Here is a 19063-nt window from a genome sequence, read left to right on the forward strand (position 1 = left end):
TAGGTTTGTGATTTCCCCCAGGAGAGAGCTGCAGGAAAGTGACTTTGGGAGCCGGGGGGGATTATTACAGAGCCCCTATAGTCAGCCACATGTATTTGGGCAGCAATCCACTGCCCAAAATGTATTACAAGTATGTTTTGTGTTTCTCCCTTTCCGGGCAGCAGTCACACAGGGATTTCTGGTGCATGCATTTTAAGGGGGAATTTGCGGAGAAAGTGGGGGCAGAATGTGCGTATCAGGTCAGGGACCAGAGTTGCCGGTTCCCCGATAAATGTATCCGACAGTCAGGCCTGATTTTCGAATACATGTATACACATTGCCCCGGCACTATCTCCCCTTAAAAACCTAACCGCGACTCACCACTAGGATGCCCTGCTTCAGCACAGCCTGGGAAGGAAAGTGAGCCATGGTGAAATATGTTCTAGTATACTTAGAAATGGGGGTCCCTGGTTTAAGGGTACCAAGAGTACCGTTATGGCTCCCTGCAGACAGTATAGGTTTGTGGGTACCCGTCTGTACATAAGGATGGGGTGGGCTATGGAAGTCCCTTGTAAAGTATAGAAAAACCTGACCTGTTTAGGGGCTTTTGGGGTTCCCTATGTCGTAGAAATTCCAGATTTTGAGAGTGTTCGTTTTAGGTGGGATACTTGGGCAAAAATGTATTCCTTTTGTTTGCAGGAGTTCGGGGGGCCCAGCTACTGGTGGTCCCCTGATTTTCCCCAGCGTGCAGGCACTATTTGTGGGTACACTGGGTGAATTACATTGGGGCTGCACCGTGGCCCCCAGACTCCTGGTTTTCGAGCCCAGATATCCCTAACTAATTTCCCACACGTATATAAGGTCCCCCAAGGTTTATACTTTATTAAAGTCTGGTTTGTGATGTTTATCCTATGTGTCTACGCGGTCAGCCAGGGCATTTACATAGGTGCCTGGATGTCTGGATAGACCTTGAAGTTCAAAAGAGGAAGGACATCCAGAGGTGGGAGAACCATTTGGTGAGCAGGGAAAGGCTAGGTGCCAGTTCTAGAGAACAGGGGGCTCCCCACTGTGGACCCTTCTGTGACTGCAGACTTAGTGGAGCCGGCAGTGGGGTTTCTGGGGGGAAGATGCTGTAGGTGGGCACATTTCCCATTGGCTAATTCATATTTCCCGCCCATCTGTTTTTTTCAAGCTGCCTTGGCACACCTCCTTCCTCTGACATCATCAGCCAGATGAGCCTTGCTCTGATTGGCTGGTGGGAAAAGTTCCCACGCTCTGAGTGGCAGAAAGGCTCTGTTCATGTTAACACATACTGTAGGACATAGTAGTCTATGAAGGGGGCTGCCGCCGATCAGAGCTCTCTCCCCCTCAGTCTTTTCAGACATATAGGTAACCTTGGGACTAGCCCAGGGAAGCGCCGGTAAGGTTTCCCGGGGCATTGCGATGCCGGGGAATCCTAGCCAAGCTGAGAACTGGTTCTGTGGAGTAAGGTTACCTGTTCCAGATTTATTTCAGTGACGTGGGGTGAACAGGTTAACGCCTTTTGTTGAAGCAGGCACCCTGCAACTAGGAAAGTCTTGTTCTCAACCCCCAGACCCCAGTAAGTGTGTAACTTCTCTGTATTTTGTGTTTCTGTGTGTTTCCGAGGTCTTCTCTGAATAAACCTCATTTTATGTCCCCGCCTTGTTTTGCCTTGTGACTGATCCCTTAAATATAAATGGTGTTAAAAGAGATGGTCTAACGTGACAAACAGATATTACCATTACTACTAGCGAGACCTGCAGATCACCAGTCAGACTGTTACTATAAAGGATACTGCAGCTGCTCCATGGCTTGCTGGTCAATAGTCCCCACACTGTTATACACCAGGGTGCTGCTCAGCAGAACAGCCAGAGAGAAGATCCAGGCGTCATTCTTACTATCTCCCTGAGACAGAGAAACAGAATCATTGTAACACAGAGCGTCCCTGTGCAGTTACATACGAAAGACACTAGATGGCGATCAAACACTATATCTATGTGCAAATATCAGTGAAAACATAAAATAAGGATAAATATATATAAACTTCAACAAAACATATGATAGGTAGGGCTCCAAGGAGCAAGAGGGAGCTGGATTAGGTATAAACAAAACATATGATATGACTCTGTGTCTCTCTTCTGGGATATCGCTCTCCCTATTATATGCTGTTTTGGAGTATATACCTAATCCAGCTCCCTCTTGCTCCTTGGAGCCCTACCTATCATATGTTTTGTTTAATAGCAGTATACACTATGGTAGTTTGTATATATTTTTTCCAGGTACTGACGCTCCCCTGATTTCGTTCCATCGTCCCTGTGCAGTGCCAGAGACGCCCTAAGATATACAGCCACTTAGTCCATCTAACACGTACATTAACCCCTTATCTGATAGACCGTTTTGCAGCACTGAGCAGTGTTAACATGCGTCTCCAGCATAGAAGGAACCAGGCTGGAGGTCACTGAGACATCTGTCCCCACTTACCTTCTCCACGTCCCCCAGCCCCTCTGTGTCCAGCAGCACCAGGGTGTGCCCAGGTTTAGAAGGGTGAGGGACACACCACATCCAGATCCCTTTAGTCTTAGACTGGACAGTGGATCCCAGAGCAAACCCTGGAGGGAGAGGGAGGGAAATAATATATATAAAGAAAAGGGGGAAAACAGAGAAAAATAACACTTTAAAAATAGAGAATAAAAAAGAAAACCCGGACATATATAGGGGAAGGGCGGTGTGACCGCGGTACCAAGGTCCCCTCACTTCTCCTCCCCCCCCATAATTCCCCTCCCTTGCTGTGTCACTGTCCCTGGAGCTTGGGTATTGTTGGGGCCCCATTCTTCTGGCCTGAGGGGGCATGAATGAAAACAATACACTGAATAAGTCTTTCAAGACTATGCCTAAATTTGGCAACAGAAGAGGTAAGAACCTTAAAGACTTTTGGTCCGGACGGACCCAATAGATAAGTACACCCCCGTGCAGACCGGTGCTGATAAACCTGGCTGCGTAAAGTGTTCTGGTTTCATAACTTGTGGAATCAGGGTAAAGAGAATAGTCCAGGCGCAGGGTCTCATCACAAAGTAGAAACTTTAATCCAGCATAAATCCAACGTTTCTTCTCCACACAGGCAGCCTTTGTCAAGGTGAGAGCTGATACTAAACAATGCTAAAAACCCTTAAATACCCCTTATACTTACCTATCTAAGTGACTGCCAGTTTTAGGCATGACTTCATTGGCCAGTAGTGGATCACAGTTCCGGGATATGCGACTCTTAGGCAAGTGGGCGGGACGTTAGGGGAATGGCTTGGGAGCTTGTGATTATGTGACGAGCTGCCCTCATTGAAGCTTCCCTCTTTTCATGACGATGGCGACACAGCTTACTGTGGTTGATGCCGCGCATGCGCAGTTACAACGTCATGTTTTTCGCAGCCTTCGTGCCATTTTTCACCTGGTATCACTTAGATAGGTAAGTGTAAGGGGTATTGAAGGGTTTTTAGCATTGTTTGGTATCAGCTCTCACCTTGACAAAGGCTGCCTGTGTGCAGCCGAAACGTTGGATTTATGCTGGATTAAAGTTTCTACTTTGTGATAAGACCCTGCGCCTGGACTATTCTCTTTACTGTGATACCACTTGGGGACTTGGCAGGACGACCCCCCTTGGTCCGTGGGCACCGGCAGGTGACATTATACTGTAGTGCTTCATTGATTGTGTGCCAGATCACCTCTCTCTTCATAACTTGTGGCAGCATGACCCCTGGTCTCACACTCACGCTCCCTCACTCTGGAAAAAGCTATAAAAGGAAGGACAGACTCACTTGTACAACAAGGCATATTGTTTACCTCATTAGATGCCCGTGCGGGCTCTCCTATATACTGTAGGCAAGACGCAGAGGCAGTTCAAAGAGCTGATGGTGATGCACAGATCGAGCATCAGGGCTGCCCTTTGGATGGTACCGCTTCTTATTGGGAGGGTACCGGTTCTTATTGGGAGGGTACCGCTTCTTATTGGGAGGGTACCGCTTCTTATTGGGAGGGTACAGCTTCTTATTGGGAGGGTACCGCTTCTTATTGGGAGGGTACCGCTTCTTATTGGGAGGGTACCGCTTCTTATTGGGAGGGTACCGGTTCTTATTAGGAGGGTACCGCTTCTTATTGGGAGGGTACCGCTTCTTATTGGGAGGGTACCGGTTCTTATTGGGAGGGTACCGCTTCTTATTGGGAGGGTACCGCTTCTTATTGGGAGGGTACCGGTTCTTATTGGGAGGGTACCGGTTCTTATTGGGAGGGTACCGGTTCTTATTGGGAGGGTACCGGTTCTTATTGGGAGGGTTCCGCTTCTTATTGGGAGGGTACCGCTTCTTATTGGGAGGGTACCGGTTCTTATTGGGAGGATACAGCTTCTTATTGGGAGGGTACCGGTTCTTATTGGGAGGGTACCGCTTCTTATTGGGAGGATACAGCTTCTTATTGGGAGGGTACCGGTTCTTATTGGGAGGGTACCGCTTCTTATTGGGAGGGTACCGCTTCTTATTTGGAGAATACAGCTTCTTATTGGGAGGGTACCGCTTCTTATAGGGAGGTTACCGCTTCTTATAGGGAGGATACCGCTTCTTACAGGGAGGATACTGCTTCTTATTGGGAGGGTGCCGCTTCTTATAGGGAGGTTACCGCTTCTTATAGGGAGGATACCGCTTCTTATTGGGAGGATACTGCTTCTTATTGGGAGGGTACCGCTTCTTATTGGGAGGGTACCGCTTCTTATTGGGAGGATACCAGTTCTTATTGGAAGGGTACCGCTTCTTATTGGGAGGGTACCGGTTCTTATTGGGAGGGTACCGCTTCTTATGGGGAGGATACAGCTTCTTATGGGGAGGATACAGCTTCTTATTGGGAGGGTACCAGTTCTTATTGGGAGGGTACCGCTTGTTATTGGGAGGGTACAGCTTCTTATTGGGAGGGTACCGGTTCTTATTGGGATGATACCGGTTCTTATTGGGAGGGTACCGGTTCTTATTGGGAGGGTACCGGTTCTTATTGGGAGGGTTCCGCTTCTTATTGGGAGGGTACCGCTTCTTATTGGGAGGTTACCGCTTCTTATTGGGAGGATACAGCTTCTTATTGGGAGGGTACCGGTTCTTATTGGGAGGGTACAGCTTCTTATTAGGAGGGTACAGCTTCTTATTTGGAGGATACAGCTTCTTATTGGGAGGGTACCGCTTCTTATTGGGAGGGTACCGCTTCTTATTTGGAGAATACAGCTTCTTATTGGGAGGGTACCGCTTCTTATAGGGAGGTTACCGCTTCTTATAGGGAGGATACCGCTTCTTACAGGGAGGATACTGCTTCTTATTGGGAGGGTGCCGCTTCTTATAGGGAGGTTACCGCTTCTTATAGGGAGGATACCGCTTCTTATTGGGAGGATACTGCTTCTTATTGGGAGGGTACCGCTTCTTATTGGGAGGGTACCGCTTCTTATTGGGAGGATACCAGTTCTTATTGGAAGGGTACCGCTTCTTATTGGGAGGGTACCGCTTGTTATTGGGAGGATACAGCTTCTTATGGGGAGGATACAGCTTCTTATTGGGAGGGTACCAGTTCTTATTGGGAGGGTACCGCTTGTTATTGGGAGGGTACAGCTTCTTATTGGGAGGGTACCGGTTCTTATTGGGATGATACCGGTTCTTATTGGGAGGGTACAGCTTCTTATTGGGAGGGTACCGCTTCTTATTGGGAGGATACCGCTTCTTATTGGGAGGGTACAGCTTCTTATTGGGAGGGTACCGCTTCTTATTGGGAGTATACCGGTTCTTATTGGGAGGGTACAGCTTCTTATTGGGAGGGTACCGCTTCTTATTGGGAGGGTACAGCTTCTTATTGGGAGGGTACTGTTTCCTACTGTTAGGTTAGAACTTTGTATTGGGTTTTTAAATACAAAATCACTTTTACTTACATTGTCATTTGGGGAGGGTGCTGGTGTCACTCACCATCACTGCGTCCCGCCAACTTGTTCATCAGGTAGGATTTTCCGGTCCGATATTTCCCTACAATCGCCACAACGACCACGGGCTGAGTGATGTCAGACAGGATCTGCGCCACGTCCTGATTCACCACAATTTCTCCACCTTCCTGATTCTCTATCAGACACATGGGAAGCTTCATCTGGGCCATCTTCAATCTGCGGACCGGGAAACACCCAGAGTTACATCTTGTGAAGGAGAAACCCCACGTAAAGCCAGAAGCGGAGATCGTCCTGTATCTGATCTGTATTACAGCTATGTAATAACTCCATAACACGCCTGCAGCTAGTGCACTGAAATAAAACATTCGTAACACAAGCAGTGCTCAGTGTGATATATACTGCAGGGTACAAGGGGCACTCGTTTGTAATTACACCATTAGGCCGCCCTTATAGTGACGACGACGGGACGCGACGTCGCCCGAAAACAAATGCGACGGAGCGACGTCGCCGTCGCGAAAACTGGTAGCCGGCAAAATTAGATTTTTCAAGGGCTGTCACCTCATGTGACAGCCCTTGAACCAATCAAATGTCAGGAAACCTGCGACGCCGCCGCCCAGCGAAATATAACTTCCGCCTGTGGCGACGGCGACGAGTGACATCACCCATCGTGTCACCGTCGCCATCGACGGCACTATAGGCGCGGCCTTAGAGTTACATTTCCTATTTAAAGAAAGGCCCCCCTCCCTTTCAAATTTTATAGCATCAACCTCTTTAAATAATGTTAACAATGCATTGTCCCGGGCCGACGTGATGCCTGAGCAGAAGGGTTTACATCCCCACGTGGGGTTGGGCCCTTCGCTGGGCTTGAAGGAGTCAGCGAGGTTCCCCCCAGGCGATTGAAGTCGCCGTCTGTGAGCAGGGATGACGCGGGAACACCCGATTTAAGCCTCGATCTGATTAGGCTCTGCAGCAAGATGGCCGCCGTTGGCCTGTGAGGAAAAGGCGACGAGATGACTGGGAGAGAAGCAGAGCGGGCATTTTGTTCCCGTGGCGGAGCTGGGAGCGCAGACAGACGACCTGGAGAATAAAATGGATGAGGTTATAAGAGACCAGGACACAATGGCCAGAGACATGGAGGAACGAAAAGGCCCAAATGGTTGACTTTCTGAAAGGCAGGAAGATCAGGAAAACAGGAGCCGTGGCAACAACCTCAGAATAAAACGAATTCCAGAGTTTTTTGGCCAGGGTTGGTTCAGAGCGCTACTGCCATATAATACCGCAGACTTCCTGACAATAGATCGCTGCCATAGGGCTCTAAGACCAAGGCCTCCAAACATGGACAAGCCACGTAATGTTGTCCTCCAACTCCACTTCAACACCAGAGAGCAACTTTGGCAGAAGATGAGAACATTACAAGACCTGGTTTATGAAAACGTGAGTATCAGGGTGTTTCACGATCTCGCCCCTGCTACACTAACATGGAGAAGAATGCTTAAGCCCACTACAGACATTCTCCGGCCTCGTGATATCAGATACCGCTGGGGGTTCCCCTTCAGTGAAGTAAGGAACACAAAATCATTGTGTCCCGAAGAAAATTCACTTAAATGCACACCACTAGTTAAAATGTAACCTTTATTATTTTTATCTTAAAACATATATTACCGAGTGTTAATGTAACAGTGTTTAAAAGAAATTAACCATAAATTGAACACAGCGCCGACAATCCCTTATGATTATGACCACTCACACACATTGATAGTTGTGGGGTGGTGGGGATTGATGGTGCAAATCAGCAAGATGGATTGACCCACCAACACCAGCAAAATAACACAGTCCATCTAATTGTAGTTATAATAGGAGAGGAGTGAGTTAATAAGTCAACGTTGATAGTTGCCTACTCCCAAGGATACCACTATATTGTAATACTGATGTATGGTCCAATAGTGCCTGAAGGCAATGCTAGTAATTACAAGAGTATCAAAATGAGCTAGCATTAACTCACCCCTCACATATGTAAATAATATATATATATATATATATATATATATATATATATATATATATATATATATATATATTATCCTTGTGAGGTAACACAGCATAGAGTGCCACAGAAACCCACAACAGGGGGCCCCTACTACCACCAGATAATTATATGATGTGGTAAATACTCAATATATACTGAGTGTGGCTCAATGTATACTGAGGGGCCTATGCAGAAAACTGCGAGAATCGCCATTTGCCAGACGTAGAACTCTCCATTTTTTGGCGGATTCCCCTTGCAGTATGCAGGAAAGTGCTCATATCTGGGAGAGGATACCGGCAGACAGATGGCGAGCCCTGGCGAGAAGGCCTCCGCTGGCGAGATCTGTCAGCAGAGAGCGAGATCCGCCTCTCTCTGCACAAATCTCGCCGGCAAATAAAAATATTTTACAGAACAAATCTATTAATATTGTAGATGTGCAGGGGTTCTCCGGAGATGAACCGTGTTGGTTTTATGTCCGGAGACCCCATAACAGGCGCCGTTATGGGGTGCCGGTATCTCCTATGCATGACGCGGGACTTTTCCATTCATAGAATTGCTATTCTGAAGCAGAAGTATGAGGAGGCACTGAAAGAGATTACAGTCTTTCATCAAGAGGTTCGCAAGTGCCATAGAGAGGTGGAAGTCTCTCAGAATGAGGTTCACACTCTCCGCATATAACTGAATGCCTCACACCAGGAGGTCAACAGTGTCTGGACAGAGGTGGACATATCCCAGAAGGAGGTTCATACTCTCCGCATAGCACTGGATGCCTCACACCAAGAAATCAGCAGCTGCCGCACGGAACTGGAAGTGTCCAGAAAGCAACTTCACAGACTCGCTGAGGAGCTGGACATCTCTCAAAAAACTATCCTCAATCTTAATATAGATCTCAAAGTCTCTCAGAAGGAGATTCAGACCCTCAACCTAGAGATGGAAGTCTCACGCCAGGAGACCGTCAGTCTCAAAGCAGATGTGCGTAAATGGAAGGAAGACTACAAGGAGGCCCTGAATATTACAGAGACTGCAAAAAGAGAAAACTTAAGACTGAAAGAAGAGAATTCTCATTTGACAGACCACGTCAAGGAAAAGAATGAAAAGCTGCACGAGCTTAAAGAAATAAAGAAACATTTGGAAGATGAAATGTTTGAAGCAGAGTACCGACCGCAGAACCAACTGCAAGGTCTGCGTACGCACCTCCAGAATGCTGAGGAGAAGCAGCATACTCTGCAGGAAGAAAATCTGCAGGCTGCAAAAGAAGTACAACTGCTGCAGGAACATCTGATTTAGTGAGAAAATTCATGAGAAACTGAAGGCTACCCTGACCATCACCAAAGCATCGCTAGAGGCCAAGCTTAGGGCCCAGGTGACTCAGTACAAGAGGGAGCACAAGAAGGTCCAGAAACTGAGACAAGTAGTTGCGGCCCGAGAAAAGAAATTCACAGTACTTCACAATATAATGGAGGTGAGGAAGCAAGCTCAGAGGAAGCACAGTGAGGAGATGAATACCCTGAGAGGAGAATTGCAGGATGCACTCAAGAAACAGGGTTCTCTCGCAGATGAGATTACAGTACTACAAGAAAAGTTATTGACCCTGCCCAAGCGTCAGTATCCCACAGCAACTAAAACCCATGAAGACAAGGGTACGGTGTGAGCTGGGAATACCGCTCATCTGAAAAACAAGGTTTCAAAATTTTAACCACCTAAACAAGCACTAGCTAAACCTTCAGCCACCCAACAGGCAACAAAAATGGTACATTTGCAGAATAAAAACCAGAAAAATCCTTAGCTGATGAAGCTGAAAAGATGGGACATTCTCTGGAAGTGGATGTGGAATTGCAACTCAATCCCAAAGAAGCTGAACTAGCAACTCCATTGAGTGGAAAAAGTGCAGAGAGACAGCTTCAAGAGCGGAAAACTCAAAGGGCTATTCTTAAACGCTCTGCAACTGTTGCCATACAGTTTGCCGACAATAAGAGGAGCACCCAACGCAAGGGAATCTCATGACCACGCACTCAGTAAAAAAACTATATTTGGAAAAAGTCCTTCTCGTGCGACTGAGGGGTGCTGATCTCAAGCACCTTTGGGAGGAAACACGAATAAACTGGAGAAAGGGCTCCAATCCCAGTGGGACTGAGGGTTCTCTTCCTCCATCCACTCTCATTCAAGACACAGAGATATCTCGAATGAGAGTGGAGGGATGGGCTTCGGCCGTGGTAAGCCCAAGCTTCCCACAAACAGGGGAGGTATGTAACAGGGAATTATCCCTGTTAAGAATCGTACCTCTAATCTAGCAGTGTGCTGGTTAATTGCACAGCTGCAATCAACCACTCCATCTGCCTAATTACAGCTCTGTGAAAAAGCCTGTTCCCAGAAACAGGAAGGAGATTTTCCTCAGTACACAATGGTGCTGACAAGAGGAAAGTGGTATTGAGCACAAAGGATGTGCTGAGATCAAGACACCCAAAGACCAATATTCCTGGACACAGGGGACCCAGGAACCTACCAGAGACTGACATGAAGGGCCACCTGCTTTAAGGTATCTCTTGAGACTTTGAGGAATAGGGTGGTAATGGGATTATCCCTCCAGCCCTGCAGAAAGGGATAGGCGTTTGTTGTTTTCATATGTTTTGCTGTGTTAAAGGGACAGGCACAATAAAGCCTTATTTTAATTTCACCTTAAAAACGGTCTCCATTGCATACCTCTGCACACATCTTACCGTGAGCTAAACCAACGTTTTAAATCCATGGAATATGTACAGTATGCCACTTGTTTTTTCCCATTTTAAAATTGAGAACTATGACAGAGGAAGAAGTTGTGACATCCGCTGAAACTCTTGTGTCTAAATACCCGGACGACCTTACAACATCTTTAGCAAGTAAAATTCTACATCTTCGAAAACTATACAACGCCACATTTGAACAAGTCTCTTATTAAATGCAATTTATACTTTACAATTTGAAGGAATATTTGGAGATGTATGCATTGCGCTCAGAATTTTCGGCACCCTACCTCTATCTGTGGCTGAAGGAGAACGCGCATTCAGCAAATTATCAATGATCAAAAACTACTTCCGTTCAACGATGAGTGAACAGCGCATCCACAATCTAGCAATGCTGTCCACTGAGCACGAACTCGCTCAAAAACCACATTTTCGCGACCTGATACAAGATTTTGCCAGCCTAACAATGAGGAGATGGGCAACGCATCAGTCTTAGAGCGATTACAAATATTATTTTTTTGAAGATTCATATAAATTTAAATAGCAGCCCATGACAATGTTTGAGATAGTGCTATAAAAATAATTTTCAAATGATATCAGTTGTTTGGAGGTTTTTGGCCCATGCTTCCAGGGTTTAAGCTCACCCCACCCCACTTCATAGGTAGCAGGTTATTTTCATGTGTTTGTGTAGGACAGGTCTATTGAGGCCATTCTCCCTCCACTGCAGAGGTACAGTAAATGACAATTTTCACAGGTAGTGTTAGGACCTGCCACTGGTCATGCCGTGACGTGGCTGCAGACTGGTCATGCCGTGACGTGGCTGCAGACTGGTCATGTCGTGACGTGGCTGCAGACTGGTCATGCCGTGACGTGGCTGCATACTGGTCATGCCGTGACGTGGCTGCATACTGGTCATGCCGTGACGTGGCTGCATACTGGTCATGCCGTGACGTGGCTGCATACTGGTCATGCCGTGACGTGGCTGCATACTGGTCATGCCGTGACGTGGCTGCATACTGGTCATGCCGTGACGTGGCTGCAGGCTTATAACACTTTGGCCAAAGTGTTTAACTAAATGACCCTTAGTCATGAGAATACGAACATTGAAGTATCTACCTATGTATTTCATCACATTGGATGTAGCATTGGATATCTTTTTCTTTTGTTATATACATTTGGCCATACTCAGAGCATTCATTTTGCAAAAAAAAATAATAATAATATATATATATATATATATATATATATATATATATATATATATATATATAAAATGGAAATATTACTGTATGCTCATTTGCACGTCTTAGACAGGACTGCAACCCTGCCTTTCACCATTATCACCCAGCACACAGCACTTCCACTGCAGCAAGGGATTCTGGGAAATTACATGCAAATGAGCACACAGTGCCACCTTTTGCTTCAAAACCATGTTTAACATGGTTCCCTATAGGCTTAAGCTTGCTTCATGGTCACAGCTTTGAGCACAGCCAGGGTTAAGATGCATAGCCAGCAAACCCGCCCACAGACAGCTGTGCTCTAAGCTGTGACCATGCATGGGTATCTTTGTCTTTTATTGAAAATATTAAAATAAACAGACTGCATTGTAATGGTTATTTTCAGTATTATAACAAGAAAACATTTAATTTAAACTTGCGTCCGATTTTTTTTTCCGGGGGGGGCCTGCTCCTTTCATTTGTCCCGGGCCTCATTATTTCTGTTGGCGGCCCACCTGTCTGTGTAAAAGCCTGTGGCAATAAGAACCAGCCACACGTGTATTGTAGTAGCAGGGTGGTTATTCCACACTGCAGGCAGCAGTATACCCCACACATTGCTACACACGGCTATGGAGCTCTGTGGTTATGAACCCTTCACAACATGACTGCAGCCATAGTTACAGCCTGATATGGGCATGGATTACTGCGGAAACCCCGGTAATAGCAGACAATGATAGACTGTCTGCAGATCAGTCTGTGGCAGCCAGAATCAGCTATGACCTACCTGTATATGTTGCAGCAGTTTGTCTTCTGCACGGTTGGATAATATTGAATCCCAGCTGCTCAGATCATCTGGTCGTCTGGCTCACTTACGACACAAATACAATCCTATCATAGTACTACTTTGGTTACAGGGTTATTTAGGAGGAACAGTACCTGCTCTAACATTTCCCTATCATATGATATTATATCCCCCGGCTGTCTAAGTTTGGCGCTATTTTGAGGTTTTCGCATCTATAGGGTATATCTTTTCTGTTCTCATATGTCCCCTGATCTATACCACGTATTCACATGACATTGTGCCATATCTACCTACCCCATTCATTTAGCAATATAACCTTACATATAGTTACATAGTTACATAGTAGATGAGGTTGAAAAAAGACGTACGTTCATCAAGTTCAACCTATGCTAAATTTAGACAACAGATACTTTATCCTATATCTATACTGACTTATTGATCCAGAGGAAGGCAAACAAAAAACCCCATTAAGGGGAAAAATTAATTCCTTCCTGACTCCAAGAATTGGCAATCGGATTAATCCCTGGATCAACATCCTTCCCATGTATACTTATTTGGTATATCCCTGTATACCTTTCCCATCTAAAAAGATGTCCAACCTTTTTTTGAACAAATCTATTGTATCTGCCATCACAGTCTCCATGGGTAATGAATTCCACATTTTAACTGCCCTTACTGTAAAGAACCCTTTCCTTTGTTGCTGGTGAAATTTCCTTTCCTCCAACCTTAAGGGATGGCCCTGAGTCCTTTGTACTGCCCGTGGGATGAATAGTTCTTTTGAAAGCTCCTTGTATTGTCCCTGAATATATTTGTATATAGTTATCATATCCCCTCTTAGATGCCTCTTTTCTAATGTAAATAAATCTAATTTAGCTAGCCTCTCCTCATAAGTTAGAATGTCCATCCCCTTTATTAATTTCGTGGCTCTTCTCTGCACTCTCTCTAGTTCCATAATATCTTTTCTTAGGATTGGTGCCCAAAATTGTACTCTATATTCAAGGTGTGGTCTTACTAATGCTTTGTAAAGGGGCATAATTATGTTTACTTCCCTTCCATCCATTGCCCGTTTGATGCAAGATAAGATCTTGTTTGCCTTTGCAGCTACTGCATGACATTGGGCACTATTGCTAAGCCTGCTGTCTACAAGCACTCCTAAATCCTTCTCCGTCAAGGATTCCCCCAATATATCTCCATTTAATTTGTAAGTCGCCTTTTTATTCTTGCATCCCAAATGCATAACCTTACATTTATCTGTATTAAACCTCATTTGCCATTTACCTGCCCACGTTTCCAGTCTCTCCAAGTCCTTCTGAAGAGAAATGACATCCTGCTCTGATTCTATTACCTTACACAATTTAGTATCATCAGCAAAGATGGAGACTTTGCTCTCGATCCCAACCTCAAGGTCATTAATAAACAAGTTAAAAAGCAGGGGTCCCAGTACCGATCCTTGAGGTACTCCACTCAAGACTTTAGCCCAACCTGAAAAAGTTCCATTTATGACAACCCTCTGTTGTCTGTCCTTTAACCAGTTTTCAATCCAGGTGCATATATTATTACTGAGTCCAATTTTCTTTATTTTGTACACCAACCTCTTGTGTGAAACCGTATCAAAAGCCTTTGCAAAATCTAAGTAGACCACATCAACTGCATTACCCTGGTCTAAATTTCTACTTACCTCCTCAAAGAAACAAATAAGGTTAGTTTGGCAAGATCTATCCTTCATAAATCCATGCTGACTATTACTAATAATTTTGTTTTCCATTAGGTATTCCTGAATATTATCCCGTATTAAACCTTTAAGTAGTTTCCCTACTAGTGAAGTCAGGCTTACAGGTCTGTAATTCCCCAGGTGTGATCTCGCTCCTCTTTTAAATATAGGCACTACATCTGCTTTACGCCAATCTTGTGGTACTGAGCCTGTGGAAATGGAGTCCTTGAATATTAAATATAATGGTTTTGCTATTACTGAGCTTATCTCCTTGAGAACTCTTGGATGTATGCCATCGGGGCCAGGTGCCTTATTTACTTTAATTTTTTCAAGTCGCTTATGAACTTCTTCCTCAGTTAACCAATTGGTCATTAATATGGAGGTTGTGGCTTCCTCCTGTGGCGCTACTATTGAACTTGATTCTTCCCTGGTAAACACAGAGGCAAAGAATTTGTTTAATACCTCTGCTTTTTCCTTATATCCAATTATCTGCCTACCCATCTCACACTGAAAGGGTCCTATATTTTCTTTTCTCATTTTTTTGTTATTAAGGTACTTAAAGAATTTTTTAGGGTTGACCTTACTTTCTATTGCAATCCTTTTTTCATTATCCATTTTTGCAATTTTTGTTACATTCCTTGTAATTCTGATACGATGTCGCTGTCCCTTCTGACTTAAAGAATCTAAACGCCTTCCTCTTCTTGTCCATTTCCTCTCCTACCTGTTTATTTAGCCACATTGGTTTTGACTTATTTCTTTAATACTTATTACCCAAGGGTACACACTGATAAGTGTGCTTTTCTAACAATGTTTTAAAGACTGCCCATTTATCTTCTACATTTTTCCCTGCATAAACATCATCCCATTGTATTACTACTAGATTAGACCCCAGTTTATTAAAATCTGCCTTTCCAAAGTTGAAGGTCTTTGTTGAACCCAAGTAATCTGTTTTTTGATCATTTATTTCAAATGAGACCATGTTATGATCACTGTTCCCCAAATGTTCCAGGACTTGAATATTTGTTATTACTTCTACATTGTTTGATATGACCAAATCCAGTATTGCCCCTCTCCTGATTGGTTCCTCAATAATTTGGGTCATATAATTATCTTTAAGCACCCCCAAAAACCTGTTACCTTTTGTTGTAATGCTAATCTCATTGCCCCAGTCTATGTCTGGATAATTAAAATCCCCCATTATTCAAACATGACCCAATTTTGATGCCTTCTCCATTTGCAAATTTATTTTAGCTTCCTCAATCTCACAGATATTTGGTGGTTTATAGCATATTCCCACAAACATTTTCTTTATACTTTTACCTCCACTGCTAATTTCTATCCACAAGGTCTCTACATTTTCATCATTCTCTTCATAGACATCATCCCTTATAATAGGTTTTAGATCTGGTTTAACATATAGACATACTCCACCTCCCCTTCTATTTGTTCGATCCTTCCGAAAAAGAGAATACCCCTTTAAATTAACTTACAATACCCCGTATTGTGTATATATTCAGCTATTATCATCTATGCTTCTTTTCTCCTCCTCCCTCACACAAACCTCAGCCATAGAAGCCACAGGAGTGTGGTTATCACATGTATGATCATACAGTATGTAGCATCATGTGGAACCCCTGCTATAATTCTCTCTGCTCCTCTCTCTCGCTCTCACTTTCCAGCTTCTCCTTGTCACCTTTACTCCTCCTGTCCATTATCGCCTTATAATAAGATAAATCTCAGAACATGCAGCTGGCCGCCTCTCAGAACATGCAGCTGGCCGCCTCTCAGAACAGGCGGCCGCCTCTCAGAACATGCAGCTGGCCGCCTCTCAGAACATGCGGCCTCCTCTCAGAACATGCGGCCGCCTCTCAGAACATGCAGCTGGCCGCCTCTCAGAACATGCAGCTGGCCGCCTCTCAGAACATGCGGCCTCCTCTCAGAACATGCGGCCGCCTCTCAGAACATGCGGCCGCCTCTCAGAACATGCGGCCGCCTCTCAGAACATGCGGCCGCCTCTCAGAACATGCGGCCGCCTCTCAGAACATGCGGCCGCCTCTCAGAACATGCGGCCTCCTCTCAGAACATGCGGCCGCCTCTCAGAACATGCGGCCGCCTCTCAGAACATGCGGCCGCCTCTCAGAACATGCGGCCGCCTCTCAGAACATGCGGCCGCCTCACAGAACATGCGGCCGCCTCTCAGAACATGCGGCCGCCTCTCAGAACATGCGGCCGCCTCTCAGAACATGCGGCCGCCTCTCAGAACATGCGGCCGCCTCTCAGAACATGCGGCCGCCTCTCAGAACATGCGGCCACCTCACAGAACATGCGACCGCCTCTCAGAACATGCAGCTGGCCGCCTCTCAGAACATGCAGCTGGCCGCCTCTCAGAACATGCGGTCGCCTCTCAGAACATGCAGCTGCCTCACAGAACATGCGACCGCCTCTCAGAACATGCGACTGCCTCTCAGAACATGCAGCTGGCCGCCTCTCAGAACATGCGGCCGCCTCTCAGAACATGCGGCCGCCTCTCAGAACATGCGGCCGCCTCTCAGAACATGCGGCCGCCTCTCAGAACATGCAGCCGCCTCTCAGAACATGCAGCCGCCTCTCAGAACATGCGGCCGCCTCACAGAACATGCGACCGCCTCTCAGAACATGCGGCCGCCTCACAGAACATGCGACCGCCTCTCAGAACATGCGGCTGCCTCACAGAACATGCGACCGCCTCTCAGAACATGCGACCGCCTCTCAGAACATGCGGCCGCCTCTCAGAACATACGGCCACCTCTCAGAACATGCGGCCGCCTCTCAGAACATGCGGCCGCCTCTCAGAACATGCGGCCGCCTCTCAGAACATGCGGCCGCCTCTCAGAATGCGCGTCTGTTAGAATCTCTTCCTATTAAAGTCAAAACAAAATGTTAAACCTACATTTACCTTTAAGGAAACGTTCCTCTCACTGGCCGTGGCGTGTTCTCTCCGTGTCACTGCCGTGTTCTCTCTGTGTCACTGCCGTATTCTCTCTGTGACCCTGCCGTATTCTCTCTGTGACCCTGTCGTGTTCTCTCCTTGTCACTGCCGTGTTCTCTCCGTGTCACTGCCGTGTTCTCTCCGTGTCACTGCCGTGTTCTCTCCGTGTCACTGCCGTGTTCTCTCTGTGTCACTGCCGTGTTCTCTGTGTCAGTGCCGTGTTCTCTCTGTGTGCCTGCCGTGTTCTCTCTGTGTCCCGCCGTGTTCTATCTGTGTCCCTTCTCTGTTCTCTCTGTGTCCCTGCCGTGTTCTCTCCGTGTCCCTGCTCTGGTCTCTCAGTGTCACTGCTCTGTTCTCTCCGTGTCCCTGCTCTGGTCTCTCAGTGTCACTGCTCTGTTCTCTCAGTGTCCCTGCTCTGTCCTCTCAGTGTCACTGCTCTGTTCTCTCAGTGTCACTGCTCTGTTCTCTCAGTGTCCCTGCTCTGTTCTCTCAGTGTCCCTGCTCTGTTCTCTCAGTGTCCCTGCTCTGTTCTCTCGGTGTCCCTGCTCTGTTCTCTCAGTGTCACTGCTCTGTTCTCTCAGTGTCCCTGCTCTGTTCTCTCAGTGTCACTGCTCTGTTCTCTCAGTGTCACTGCTCTGTTCTCTCAGTGTCCCTGCTCTGTTCTCTCGGTGTCCCTGCTCTGTTCTCTCGGTGTCCCTGCTCTGTTCTCTCTGTGTCACTGCTCTGTTCTCTCAGTGTCCCTGCTCTGTTCTCTCAGTGTCACTGCTCTGTTCTCTCCGTGTCACTGCTCTGTTTTCTCTGTCTCACTGCCGTTCTCTCTCTGTGTCCCTGCTGTGTTCTCTCAGTGTCCCTGCTCTGTTCCCTCCGTGTCACTGCTCTGTTTTCTCTGTCTCACTGCCGTTCTCTCTCTGTGTCCCTGCTGTGTTCTCTCAGTGTCCCTGCTCTGTTCTCTCTCTGTGTCCCTGCCGTGGTCTCTCTGTGTCCCTGCCGTTCTCTCTCTGTGTCCCTGCCGTGGTCTCTCTGTGTCCCTGCCGTGGTCTCTCTGTGCTTTCCTTGCTTCCTCTCTTGTATATATCCTGCATGACACTGTTTCCGTGCCAGGCTTTGTACAGACTGAAAGTGAAACTTGTTCCCGTTTTATAGGCAAACATTTCTCTAGCAAACATTAATCCTGTGACTCATTATCTCCTCAGCATATTCAGGCGCCTCTACTACTGCAGCGCTTATACGGGGGGGGGGGGGTGTAATAGGGAGGGGTTATATGGGTAATAGGAGGTGTTATAGGGAGGGGTTATATGGGTTATTGGAGGAGTTATAGGGAGGGGTTATATGGGGTAATAGGAGGAGTTATAGGGAGAGGTTATATGAGGTAATAGGAGGAGTTATAGGGAGGGGTTATATGGGGTAATAGACGGAGTTATAGGGAGGGGGTATATGGGGTAATAGGAGGAGTTATAGGGAGTGGTTATATGGGGCAATAGGAGGAGTTATAGGGAGGGGTTATATGGGGTAATAGGAGGAGTTATAGGGAGCGGTTATATGGGGTAATAGGAGGAGTTATAGGAAGGGGTTATATGGGGTAATAGGAGGAGTTACAGGGAGCGGTTATATGGGGTAATAGGAGGAGTTATAGGGAGGGGGTATATGGGGTAATAGGAGGAGTTATAGG

The 19063-nt window shown here is 46.3% G+C and overlaps 1 protein-coding gene across 1 annotated transcript in view; it reads right to left on the minus strand.

Annotated features, from left to right (window-relative positions):
* The window catches only part of LOC142497988 (guanylate-binding protein 7-like), a 39848-nt gene extending 21338 nt beyond the window's left edge, over positions 1 to 18510 (minus strand). Inside the window, exons 1-4 of the mRNA XM_075606490.1 lie at positions 17362 to 18510; positions 5976 to 6166; positions 2482 to 2609; positions 1796 to 1905 (exon numbers count right to left, since the gene is read on the minus strand). Of these exons, the coding sequence (XP_075462605.1) occupies positions 1796 to 1905; positions 2482 to 2609; positions 5976 to 6159 (422 nt within the window). The 5' untranslated portion in view covers positions 6160 to 6166; positions 17362 to 18510. The remainder of the gene's footprint in view (positions 1 to 1795; positions 1906 to 2481; positions 2610 to 5975; positions 6167 to 17361) is intronic.
* Positions 18511 to 19063: the final 553 nt, after the last annotated feature.

Source organism: Ascaphus truei, chromosome 6 (genome assembly GCF_040206685.1).
Source record: "Ascaphus truei isolate aAscTru1 chromosome 6, aAscTru1.hap1, whole genome shotgun sequence".
NCBI lineage: Eukaryota > Metazoa > Chordata > Amphibia > Anura > Ascaphidae > Ascaphus > Ascaphus truei.